This window comes from Meleagris gallopavo, chromosome 2 (genome assembly GCF_905368555.1).
Source record: "Meleagris gallopavo chromosome 2, MGAL_WU_HG_1.1, whole genome shotgun sequence".
Taxonomy (NCBI): domain Eukaryota; kingdom Metazoa; phylum Chordata; class Aves; order Galliformes; family Phasianidae; genus Meleagris; species Meleagris gallopavo.
The window spans coordinates 16,854,521-16,868,080 of NC_139405.1; the positions used below are offsets into that span (position 1 = coordinate 16,854,521).

The 13,560-nt window shown below is 38.6% G+C and overlaps 2 protein-coding genes across 3 annotated transcripts in view; both read right to left on the reverse strand.

Moving 5' to 3' along the window:
- Window positions 1-6,445, reverse strand: part of DNAH14 (dynein axonemal heavy chain 14) — a 27,535-nt gene extending 21,090 nt beyond the window's left edge. The window contains exons 1-2 of the mRNA XM_085219150.1: window positions 6,320-6,445; window positions 5,882-5,971 (exon numbers count right to left, since the gene is read on the reverse strand). The gene's annotated coding sequence lies outside the window, so the exon portion shown is untranslated. The remainder of the gene's footprint in view (window positions 1-5,881; window positions 5,972-6,319) is intronic.
- The window catches only part of CNIH3 (cornichon family AMPA receptor auxiliary protein 3), a 40,618-nt gene continuing 33,071 nt past the window's right edge, over window positions 6,014-13,560 (reverse strand). The window contains exons 4-6 of one of the 2 annotated variants that reach the window (XM_085219149.1): window positions 10,093-10,205; window positions 8,048-8,145; window positions 6,014-7,139 (exon numbers count right to left, since the gene is read on the reverse strand). In XM_085219149.1, the coding sequence (XP_085075275.1) occupies window positions 7,135-7,139; window positions 8,048-8,145; window positions 10,093-10,205 (216 nt within the window). In that variant the 3' untranslated portion in view covers window positions 6,014-7,134. Of the gene's footprint in view, window positions 7,140-8,001; window positions 8,146-10,092; window positions 10,206-13,560 lie in introns of both variants that reach the window. The other variant, XM_003203838.5, reaches the window with a different exon arrangement.

A 13,560-nucleotide genomic window follows, 5' to 3' on the forward strand; every position in this document is an offset into this window, starting at 1 on the left:
TGAGAAAAGACAGATAAGAATCCTCCTCCTCCAGATGTTTTGTACAGCTTTATAATTCATTTATGTACCTCTCCCTAGCCAGACATCCACTCAGCAAAGAAACAGCAGGAAAGCTGAAAGTCAGACCTGAGGAGAAATCCATTTCAAAGAGATGGATTTAGTACTCTTGAAACTCTACTAAAACACACCCTACAAAAGGACAGCTGGGAGGAAGGTTTCCAAAACCAATGTAGAGACACTGCTTATTAGGCACAGAAAACAAATTCTCCTTACAGACAAAACAAAACAAAAAAACAACAAACCACCTCAAAACAAACAGATCAGGGAGAACTGCTTTTGCCTTAAGGTTTGACCAGCGTGTGCTTGTAAAGACAAGGTAAGTCAACATCATTAGCTGCAAATGGCTAAGAGTTCTGGACTGTCATGTTCTTACTTTAAGAAAGAGCGATTCAAAGTGACAAAAGGAATGTCACCTGCTCTGTAGTAAGTGTCCCTACATGACAAGATTTCTTGGTGGCTGTGAAGACAACCAAGCTCAAATTTGCCTTACTGCAGAACTATTCTCGACAATGGCTATATTCAGGTACTTCAAAAGTCCAGAGACTCTTAAATGTAATTTCTAGGTCTCATTACAACAGCAAAACTATCTGGATATTTGCTAAAGAATCAGCTACATTTACTGTATTTTGCATTTGCAGTTCTTTATTGTTATTATTTTAATATATTTATATTTGCCACATTGTGTCAGGTAAGGTCTAAAAGTTCCTGTTTCAAAAGAAATGAATTTATGGATTGCTAAAGCTGCAATTAACAGCTCAATTCACATGTCCTGTAACTTTACTCTGTCAATAACTCTGAAACAGTAATTATTTGAAATAACTGTGGCCAAACTTTGCATTCCTATTAACAGCAACAGCCTGATTACCTTCTGTCTTGTGATTTACATTGTTTTATAAACTAAGCAAAATGGGAGTACTATACTGCAGATGGAGCAGAAATTCTGGTGTGAGCTATCCCACAAGACTACACTTTGGCTGCATAAATCTTGGCACAGTTTGTAGGAGCTATGCTTTCCTGGCAGTGTTTCATGTCAATGATCAGTATTTGGAAATCTGCTTAATAAGACTGAACTACCACAACAGCAGGACAATCAGATCTTTTCAGATCTGTCAGGACACAATGGTGATATTAGAGATATTTCATGGAGGACAAAAAAAGGAACATCTATTCAAGCTTAGGACAAAATAAGTACTTCTAGCTCTTAACATTTTGTTCCACTTCCATAATGTATGACCTACATACATTACTAGAAAAAAATATTTTTAAAAGGTACTTTATTTCCCCCAGAGCTTTACTGAGAGTCTGACTACCCAGAAACTCATAGAACTAGGCCATGGAACTACATTTGCTCTTGAATGAGAATTTGCCCACCAATTTACAGGTAAGAAAATAACTATGTTAGTTGTACAAGCACTTAAAAATATTTACAGAACAGTGGTTTGTTAAATTGCAGCACAGGATCATCTGCAGCCAATAGCTTCATCATTGAGATGTATCACTGAGACCATTAGACTTTTGTTATCACATACAGAATATTTGGGAGGAAAGAAAGGGGGAAATGCTGAATTTCTGAACAGAATTTTCCCTCCTGCCCATCTACAATTGCATTCCTGCACAGAATAAGTCAGAACAACATGTTTGTGATTAATGAATGATAAAAAATGGTAAGCTCACCAGAATAAGAACCGATTGAGATCACTGATGTAAAGCTCGGTGCTGCATGGATGGTAGATTGATAATAATTGCTCCTTAAATAAAGATACTATATTTTACTTTAATCTTTTTACCTCCTGTTCTGTTTATGGTAATACAAGCTTTATCTAATATCCTGTAAGATCTTTGACCAACTGAAGTTATTTTGTTAATTTTTTCCTTCTGTTTTTAGTTTCCATTGTCACCTTGGTAGGAATTGCACAGTGCTGAGGGGGACTCACATGAAGTAAGAGACAAAACTTCCATTAACTCCTTTGAAGCCAGATTTTTACCAAGTTGGCCTAGCATTCACTGGCAGTCTGGCACTGAAACATACCTCTTATCCCTTTGATGCCCATGTTCTTCTTCCATGAGTATAATTAATACAAATGGATGTGACATCAAGATCTAAAAGACAAGACACAATTTACCAGCAAAATTCTAGGGAGTTTCTAATGCAATTCTATTTCCCACATAGCTCTAGAACAATACATGGGCATGATCCAACGTCCTTTGGAAACAAAGGAAAATCTCCAGTAAATTCCAGGACTTTGGACCATGCCCCATAAAATTATTAATATTATTAGTTTTATGTATCTGTGTGGAGACAGAATAAAGAAAGAAAAGCAGAGTGCTAATATCTGTACTAATGAATGAACAAGCACAAGCCCACAGCAGTGGCAGGTCATCGCAGCCTCCATACAGTTTCTGTAGGAAGGCGTAGGACAGTTTTCAGTGCCTTAGTGCAGAGGAAGCATATGGCCCCAGGAAAAGACAGGAAAACATTCATGACACTTTAAATGCATTTAATTTTTTGTAGGTGAATCATACTGCTATCAGCACTGTCTTGCTGCATTTGAAACTGAAACAGTCATAGCAGCAGCGACTTCTTTCAGCATCATTGCAGTTCAGTTACCTGACTATAAATAGAAGAAGAGAAGCACAGAGCAGTTCCTCCCCATTGGGGCTGTCTTTCCATCATAGCCAAGGGGAGGCAGCTCTGGGCCAGCATGCTGTGCAGCCACTCTGTTGATATGCAGCTCCTTCAGGTTTCATCCACTCACATTCTGTTTTTCCACCTCCTACCTTTTTCCTTTAAGTACATTCAGCATTCACGAAAATAAAGGGAGTATTATACGTGTGGAAAGATTTCACAAGGTAGGTAGCACCATTCTCACTTTACAGATGGTACAAATGAAGAAAATGAATGTGTGTGCTCACTGCGCATCTCTACAAGGGAGCAAGGGAAATAATGTGATTTCTTATGACCTTTGTGGGGTTCCTATCACCAGAGCATGCGAGAGAAGAAAACTGCTGCTCCTAAGCAATGGTATTTACTTTTTCAGGAGAAGAGGCAGGAAGTAAGAAGGCTTGAGGAGGAAATATGCAACCTCCAGTCACCAAGAAGCAGAACTGGTGACTAAAGGGATAGCAGAGATTATTTCTTCCTTAAGTGTCACAAAGGGAAGAGAAGATCTTGTAACTGAAAATCTCAGAACTTTTTCTATTAGTCGCTATTGTCTATGCAGATCCACTTGCCTGGTTTGGTCACAGTATGCTTTGCTCATAGCCAGGTACTAAGAGGGCAACCTGTACCTTTATCATTCTTCCTACCTCTTTTCACACTTTTTCTCTCATAACTTATCTAGCAAGTCTAACAGTGAAAATGGTAAATCTGGTTATGAAATCATCCACTACACATAGGTATAACTGTTTGTTCAGCAGACCACCCTTAGCCTTGACACAGAAGAATACATGGAGAATTTATGGACCTTTTAGAGCAGTGAAAAATTTTCTACTACAAAAGTTACAAAGCAAGGAAACAAAATCCTGTCATCATGAGAAAATGATTAATCTGGACACAAGTATGAATATGGTATTGAAGTCCATCTGCCATAGCAGACACAACACATAATGGTATAGCCCATGACTGCAGCCAAGTGCTGTTGGTCTGCTGGGCCAATCCAGGAAGATACTGCAACATGTCTGGGCAACAACACCAAGGAATGAAAATATCAAGGGCTGTATATGCTGCCTGTGAGATCTGCAGTATTAGCAGCTTTTTAATACTGTCAGATACCTTAGACATGCTCTTGAGTTCTGGACTGGAGATACATCCAAAACGTCCTCCAATTAATGCTTTGGCAAGTTTTTTTTTTTTTTTTTTTAAGTTATTTATACTCAGCAGGTTAACTAAATTCCAGGAAAGGAAAAGTATCCTCAATTAAGGATTTTTTTCAATTGACTTAGACCACATTTTTTCTTTAAGATAAATCATTATTGAAAGCAATGGAGTTATTTTTTTTTAATAAGGGTTATTAGTAAGAAGTAAAAAAGCCAGCTTTTGTTGTCCACACATGGAAAGGATAAGTTTGGATAAGACAGACTCAAGAATACTCTAAACATCTCTCATCGTCCTCCCTCAAGAAAGATTAATTTGGCCAGAAGAGCCAGAGAAATCCTTTAAAGATGACACAGAAGATGGAGAGCTTTACTACAGAAAGATGGAAGAAACAGCTCACTTCTAACAGCATGGAAGCCAAGGAGGACTTGTGCCTTTTCCTGCAAGACCTGATCAGAATTTTACCCATTCAGCCTCACAAAAACATGCCAGGATTTTTCACGAAACTAACTTCAAAGCACTTATCTGGAATGTTGGAAATCTGAATTTCATTTTTTCCACATCTGATGCACCCTGGAAGATGTGTGGAAAAATTCAGTCACCTCCTTGGAGTTGAGTTTTATGAGGTAGCAAGATGTCTAGAAGTTATTACAGCAATGCTGATTTTCTCCTGTGGAGCTAGCTTGCATACTACTGTAGAATGTTTTCAGCTAGTATGTACAGAAGAAATCCAGTAACAGACAATCTTCAGCTTTTTATGGATTATGCATTAATTATACAATGGCACAAGAGCTATCAGAGTTAGCTCTGTAACCACTCAGTGTTCCTTAGCTCAAGCACTCTTCAAGCAAATACACCCATACTGATTGCAATATCAACGTTATTTGAAGAGCAGTTCAGTCACTTCTGTAACACGTGCAATCCAAACTCATGAACCATCAAGCAGAAATTAATTTCCCAATATATGGGGCTGCTGAATCATGGCCTGAACCTCTGATTAATCACCTGAGGCGAGCAATGAGTCAGCCACAGGAGCACAGGTGAAGGCAAATCACCTGTGCTGCAGGAAGGGGTGGAGCCTGGCTGCATCCCTCCTAAACCCATTTAAGAGCTGACTGCCAGTGGGGAAGGATCTCTCTGGAGATCCGCTCCATTGGAGTTCATCTCACAAGCCCAGGATAGGGTGAGTGACTTTCTCTCATTACTCCAATATAAATTATATCAGCCAAGCTCCTGGATATATATATACCATCTGTATATCCATTGATTATACACCCAAGTAACCTGATATGGCAGCTCTATTGTGTGCTTCTAGAAATGGAAATGCTAGGCTGTAAAAATTAAAACTGCACAATGCAAGACTATCAGTTATGTTTGTACTAGTAAATTGTAGAATGTCACTGCTAAGCAGAACTTCATTTAAATATTGTTTGAATGACCTTGGTATATCTTTTACAGAAGCCAGTTAGCACTCCTCCAACCCATGATCTTGACACAGAGTAAGAGAAATCAGTTAGCATGCACCAACTGTGCTTTGCAGGCTAAGAGGATTTAATTTTGTCAGTGTAGGCTGATCAAACCAGAAAAAGCCTTGGCACTGTACACAATGTATTAACTCCAGCTCAGTTCTTATTTTGCCAGACATTAGATTACTGCATGCAGCCATTGCTTCTCCAGCATGCTCTAGGGTTTGTTAGCACAGGAGCAGTGCTGAATGCGAGACTGGACCTTTCTTTCTGAAGTCTTGTGCCTAAAGTCCTTAGGAACAATTGTGGGCTCTCAACAGCCACACCAAATGTGGCAGGGTGTGCACTGGGCCAAAGCTAACGAGACCAGTTGTGAACAAGCTGTTTCCATACAGAACTCTCTGCCCTGCTCTCCTCAGCATCTGTGCCAAAAAAATGACTTATTAGCTCATTCACAGTGCAGGACCCGATCTCTGTGTGTGCTGATACTAGTCTTAGAAGCTTCCTGATGCCCAGGGCACCAGTGATTGTCTTGAAATACCTTAGTGATTCTGAGGGAGTCAGCCCTGGTTCACTAGTTTCAGTGCTGAAACATATTTAGCATCATCTGTTCAGAACTGCTGCTTTTGACCTGATAAATCAAACAGATTAACAAAAAAAAATGAATAGACTGTACTTACATAGATGTGTATTTGTATATACATATATATGAAGATTTACAGCTCATATGTATAAAATTAAATATTAGTTATACGATAAAATAATAAAAATCCTTTTAAGTTATAAAAAGAACTGAACAACTTAAATACCCACCTCATACAGAACAAAACCATGTTGTGACTTTCAGCATAAATTTGACAGCAGAAATGAAATTGCACAATAGAATTTCAGACCACAGTCAGGTCTGGTATTTCATTATCCAGAATTCTAATGAATATAATATCTATATTACAATCCTCTTTACTTATGTAGCTCTTACCAGTCTTTTCTGCAGTCAGAGGAACACTACTCTGGTACGTGCTTGATATGGTTAGGCCGATTCCAATGTATTTATATTTATCACTATGGTATTGATGCATCACAAGTGAAGTACAGAAACATACTGGATGTTTGTCTACAGTAATAACATGTAGTTAGCAAACAGAACACTCCAATTTCTAAATAATTTTGTTGTTATTGTTAAAGAGGAGTGGGGAAAAAAAGCCACAGAAAGCAATTCCCCAAGATCCAACACCCTGTTTGTTAAGTGTCACACAAACACCCCTGTAGAACAGTCACACATCTTGTCTGAACCCCAGTTAGTGCTCATTTTCATGACGTATTGTGTAAATGTTCCTGCTGTTTGTGATGATCTTGTCCTCTGCTTCCTCAGAACAGAACAGTCATTAAAAAAGAAAAAAGAAACTTTGCTCCTTGGAAGACAGTAGGGACTACAGTTTATGATGAATCCATTTAGCTGAGCAGCATTATCCTTGAAGAGGAAAACAGTTCTGTAACTCAGTCTATTTGTTGCATTTTTTTTTGTTTGGGTTTTGAAAGTCATTTGCTGCAACACACAGAGACAGGAGATAAACAGTTAACTCAGCCATTCTTCATGGTACTCTGCTTCTGCATGGTGTCTCTGTCACATACTCTATTTACTTCTTGGGTTCAAAGTTTTCTTCTCTTTAATTTTCATTTACTTATTTATCTTTGAATCATGCATCACTTGGCTCACTCCTTGCACCTCCACAGCTTTTGTTGTATTCAGTCTTTAATGATGATCTTTTAGTTAAGAGCTCACCAAAGTGTAGATCATGCTGAGTGAAAAGAAAGACACAATATGAAAGTATCCTTTTGAAACATAAAGAGCACTTTGATTTTTATAACCCTTTACTGTCTGTTCCTCAAGGTCTGACTGTAATGGCCAGTGCCTTCCTTTGCATTCTCTCTGTCTCTCTAAAGTATCTTAATTATGGTGGATTCAAGATGGATATCAAAAAGGACTCAAGAAATAGCAAATTCATTAGTGATATCCTACTGTACCACAAGCTGTGTTTGAGCTTATTAAAATGTGCTCTGATGTCTGAATTTGAACAGCAAAGAAACAAAACCATTTCACTTTCACACATTTGATATTTACAACTTCAACCAGCACTCTCAGTGTGGCAGGCAAGGTTTACCACAAAACTACATTTTCTTTCCTTCGGAGAAAAATCCATACAGTAGAAGAAATAAAATGCAGACAACCAGCTAGCACAAATCCATACATATTAAGTACAATTCTAAAAAATGAGGAAATTGCAGTATATTATCACAGTCCCATTTTACTGCAATTCTAGCTCTTGCAATAAAAGCACAGCAAAAGTGGATATAGTACTGTTTTATTAAGGACCAGGCAGCAGACCTTGACTTATGGCCACATTTTAGAATGAAGGAAAACAGGGCTCAGCACAACAGTTTAGTTCCAGCAGAAATACTCAGACAAACGCTTGATATTCTACATGTAATGAAGTGTCCGCAGATTTAAGCACACACTGCTGATGCTTCCCTGAATCAAGATCAGAAGCAGTTTTGTAAGGCTAAGAAAGCATAGACACTTGTTCCAGACATTCCTAAATGCAATTTCACATGTTAAATGAAAAGCAGCTACTATTCCCTCAGTAAAATTACCAGACTTACCAGTAAAGATAGTAGAAGAAAGAAAGGAGATAGAAAGCTAGCTTACACCAGGCCTCTTTTTGACAGTAACTCAAGGTATCAGCATTCATGACTGCAGGCGGATCATAAGCGAGTTCTGAACTATCTGCTGGGCAACGAAAATACCTGAAAGAGAAGGAGAACTCTAGAACAACTGTAACATGCTGTATTAGATATGTGCTGACACATATGTCCTGATCATCACCTCAAAAGAAAACAATCTTCCGCTGTATAGGAGAAATTTACCTCTCTTTATCAAGCCTCACTTTCTGGACATGATTAAGTCAGAATGCTAGTCTAGATATACTGCAGAACCAAGCAATTCATGGATGTGAAATTTCTGTGCTCCATTAAATCTTTAGACTGCAACATTCCCCCTGCCTATATAGTTCTTTCTGGCTTACTCGCTAATAACTTGTATACTGTGTGTTACAATATGTGGTCTGTGATCACAGCATGGAAGAAGAATTACTGGGCTTTAACTGCATCCACACAACTAATTTCATTTATGATGAGAGGTGACAGTCTCACCCAGTTGATAGCTCAGTTTCCTCTACTCTGAAAAGGAAAAATTCAATATGGTATAACAAAAGAGTTAGCTAACTTGTGGTTTTTTTACACATAGCACTGCTCAGAAATTCATTATCTAAATAATTTTTATCAGAAAATGTTCTTTTTATGAGGGAGAAATTTCTTATTATTTTCACCAGAGACTGGATATTTGAAAAAACTATGATGAAAGATGTTTTTGGAAAAGGAACTTTAGTCTCAGTTACTTTGCAGCTTCATTGGAATGATAACACACAGTTATCTTCCCATGGTTTTATGCAGAAATTTTTACAATGAACCCAAGGGTAGCAAACAATGTGAGTAATTATGACAATACATACGGAGAACCACAGAAACATATCCTAAGTTTGGCATCATTATTTCAAGTATGACCATTTCCACTTTGTATTTTTTTCTACTTTTCACACTTGAGTTGTTATCCTTTGAAAGACAGCATCGTAAAACACCATGATCTTTATTATACCCAACAAAAGAGCACTCATAGCTTCATCTCATTAAACTTTCTGATAAATATGCTGTCACTCTAACTTCTGGATAATATAAATCTACCACACGATGTTGCATTATTACCAAGTTTTGCAGAAAACAGAGTTTAAAAGCTACTATTTTTTAATTCATAGCTGAGGTACTAGCAGTGCCTTCTTCACAGAGTTATTCTTCAAGCTACTTCACAACAGCAGCTTCCTGCTACCATATGTATCTCTGTAACACAGAAAGAACCTGACAGACAAAAATTGTCTGTGCTTTTCCAAATAAAGTGGGAATGCAAAACTAGTGAAAGACTGCAGACTGACAGACAGAAAAACGAATGCCTCTTGCCTATCTTCAGAGGTGCCAGATCCTCTACTAGAATTCAATGGAAGCTGTATTGCCCGCAGCTTCAGTCCAGAAAACATTAAAGCTGCTCCACAGCAGCTCCCACACAGTCAACTGAGGAAGTCCTTGAGTGAGCACAAACATGTAGCAGAGACCCAAAGCTGAAGACAGCTGGAGAATCCAGCTGCTTGGGGAGATGAGGGAGTCATCATCCAAGGAGGTGTTCGAGAACAATGGAGATGTGGCACTGAGGGATGTGATATGTGGCAAGGTGGGGGTGGGTTGGTGGTTGGACACAATCTTAGTGGTCTTTTCCAACCTTAATGATTCTGTGATATTAACTCCCTGACAGCTCCCAGCCTGTACAGCTCTTAGTGCTCCACCTTCAGACTCCAGGCCACTTCAAGTTCTCATGTGGGTGTGGTGATTCCATCTCACACTCAGAATATTCAAAGTGCTTATTTAAATGTAGCTACCTAAATTAGGCTATTTGAAGCTACATTTATGTATTATAGGTTTTCTTTCCCCATCCTGAACATTATAATATACTTTTTCTCTGCAAACTTGTGCCTTAGCTGCCTTTGGGCCCTTTTCCTGCTGCTGAGCTTCATGCTTCATACAATCTGCATGGTTGATGAGTTGGCACATATGGCTAACAAGCAGTCAGAACATAAAAGATGGGCTTACCTCCAGAAGTGATAAAAAAGCAGAGGAACATTTAAGCCCAGTGTGAGCCATTCCTGAGCACACAAAAACATTATGCAGAAAAGGCTATGGATGGAGTACTCCGGCAACACCAGCTGAAAGGAACAGAAATAACAGATCAGTAAAATATCCCTGTGACTTCCGTCACTGACTTTGCAGAAGGCAAACCTGCACCCATCCCCAGACATACCTCAAGAGAGGGACAGCAAAGCAGAGAGCAATGAGCACAAAGCATGGAGCCATCCTGGTTCTGATCCTGGCTATATACTGTGGGCTTTTTTATAAGTTACATTCATCCTAAAGATATCTAATCCATTACTAAGTTAGCTTTTTGAGCTAAAACCCACTAAGAAGGAAAGCTCACACCCCTGGTAAATCCATGGCTTCTCACACTGCTTCTTGCAGACCAACACGATCCTTTCTATTAAAAGAGAGAGTGAGTGGGCAGCTGGCAGAAACAGAAGTTTATGTGATGTTGATTCAGAGTGATTACTTCTAAAGGCTCTTTTTCACCCCCCTTTCTTAGCTGGTCTTCTCTTGTTTTCTTATGTCTTTTCTCAGAAATTCAATTCTTATCTTTACCCAAGCAATAAAAGAATTTTATTCCAGTATCTTTCATTTCCTCAAAGCCAGACAATCCCACACACAGATCATCTGTATCTCTTGCAGTGTCTCCAAATCACATCAAAGTTAAAAAAAAAAAAAAAAAGCACACAAAAAAAACAACAAAAAAAACATTTGAGGGACTTGTTTCGATGTCAGTTCATCTTCGTCAGTCAAATAGTTCAAGTGAGTCTTATTTCTGAAAACAGTGAGAAGCCCACTACAGCTACTCCCAACTTCTACCTTCTCCCATACAGTTGTGCTGCAACAAATTCCAGAGTTTTAGGACTTCTTCCACTTCACAAGGAACGTATTTTTTCACTTTCATATCTCTAAGTCTATGCAGTCAGTCTAAGCATCCTCAAAAGCTTATCTTATGTGGATGACAACTCACGGTACAATTGCATAGCACAGATTCCAGATGGCAGTTATTTATCACTGCTGGATTTTTTTTTTCTTTTCATTTTTAGAATGTGATTTAGAACATGACTATAACCTTTACCAAGAGAATGATTCATCCTCGCCATAAATTACAGACAAGAAAGGTCTTAATGATGAATGGCTTCCGACTAAGCATCACGGCACTTTCAAGTATATAACATTCATTATCACATATTTGAGTTCCGCTTCTAACACAGTTCACAAAATTAGCAAAAACACAATGCTGTTGCTTGATCAGTGGGCTGGCTGATAATAGCTGAGAAGGAAACCCAAGGTGGAAATTTATAAAGGAGATTAAAAAAAAAATAAATAATCATCTGTGAAGCTAGAAAGGAAACATGGGAAGCAGTAGAGAAGAGATTCACTCTCCAGTCACAGTTTTTAGTGTATACTAGAACTACCTCTGCTTTTAATTGAATAACAGATGGGTCATCTCATCTCTTCATCTTTTTTTTTGGAATAATATTTTTGCATCGGCATAAATAAATACAGGATCAATTCTGATCACAATTTCCAAAGAGAATTCATGGAAAGAAGCAAACAAACACCAGTCTGTAAACCAGTTGCAGTTAACATTCAAACGTTTTAGCCGAGGGACTAAATCTAAAAGTAAACGAGGGAAGTAAGAGCATAAAGGAGTAACAGCAAGGCTTGTGACGAAAACTAAACTGAAAAAACAAAATGTAACACTGCCTCTGTTCCTGGCTGGAATAGTCACCTTGCAGTCCTCTGTAACCAATGGAGACTCCAATGCACTTCAGCAAATACAGGATTTGGTTCCTGGAGGGAAGAAAGCAGTTCAGGAACCAGCAACTGTCAATCCTTGTCATTGCTGCCAAGTTAGTCCATTGCAATGGTAACTTCTAATATATGAGAGTTGTGCTACAGGAGTTGTGCTAGGATCTTAAATTCATTTCTGGGACAGTGTATAAAGCTGTCAGATGGCAATCATTTTAGGATATAAACAGTATGCTTCAACACTCTGATTCAGATAATGAACTCTGCTTTCTGACACAGCTCAAGATGAAGTCTGGGGACGGTTACAGAACACAGATCTGGAGGAGAAGCTGCAAAGAAGCACGGCTCTTGAGAGCTGAAACATGGTCACTTGGAATTCCGAACTAACGAATGGCATTGCAAATTTACTATTAGAAATTCTGCTGGTTGATGTTTACCCATGGAAAACCACAAAAAAGTCTGAAAAGGAAATCAAAGTTTCTAGATCAAAGTGATGCTAGTCAGAAACATCTCTTGCTATAATGTAAGCATAGGAAAGAAACTACTATACCTTCGTATGTATGCTCTGATATGTACATTTAATACATGTATCAGCAAAAAATTCAAAATCTTTTTTTCACAAACCATTTGCATTTCAAATGCAAAATCTTTGCTAGATATCAAATCATTATCATCCCATAATAAATATTCAGTACACTCTCATACAAAGTAGTATACACATGCATATAGGTAGATAGTTTCATCCTTGTAGTTCCAAAGCAAATAAGGCAGCCTTTGCTGTGTGTAAACAGCAAGTTTGGCTGAACTGACGCATGGGAAAACATGCACTGAAGCTAACTAAGAACATGCCGGCAGCTTCTCTGCACTTACTGGACCACAAAGTCATCTGAAGATATCAGCTGCATCTCTCACGAAGTTCAGTCCTTTATTCAGTCACTTTTAATCAGTTTCCTCTTCCCTAATTGTGTTCGGTTGTTCTTTTACAAACAACAATCCCATCTTTTCCTGTCAGTAGTCTTCCTCCTTATTGTGCTTATTACACATTACTACCTTCTTCTCAACTGTAATTTTGCTCTTCCAGAACATTCTATTGTTTTTAAATGGAATGACTCTCACAGCTGAGCTCACCAGTGAATATGCACATGAAATACCTCTCTGAAACTCAATTTGGGAAGATAGAACAGAGTGAACAGTGATCTCCCTTCATCAGTGCTATTAAAATCTCTTTCTTAGAAAAAAATAATGATAATGTAACAAGTGAATCAAACTGTTTTCCCAGTCACTGTTAAGTCACTAAAATGCCAAGAACTCATGCTTCTGTCGAGTACTTTCTTTATGTCCAATACTCCTGAGTACTAGACAATAATAGTAATTCTTACAACATCACTGTTTTCCTCCCCCAAGAAGTCTCCTTGCACATAGCCCAGACCCTTCCTTTAACCACGAATGTGCCACTTTACCCATAGGTGGGCAACCACCAGACACAGCAGTGCTACATTAGCACAGCAGTTAACGCTGCTGCACCTGCTGCTGGCAAAGGATGGCTGCAGCTTGTTTCTAAGGTGCTCACTTTGCTGCTTTTTCTGTAATAGCCCTTACTAAAGCTGACACACAGGGAAAGAGGGGAGGGAGACATACCCACGGTGTTCAGAGTTATTTTAATTACAC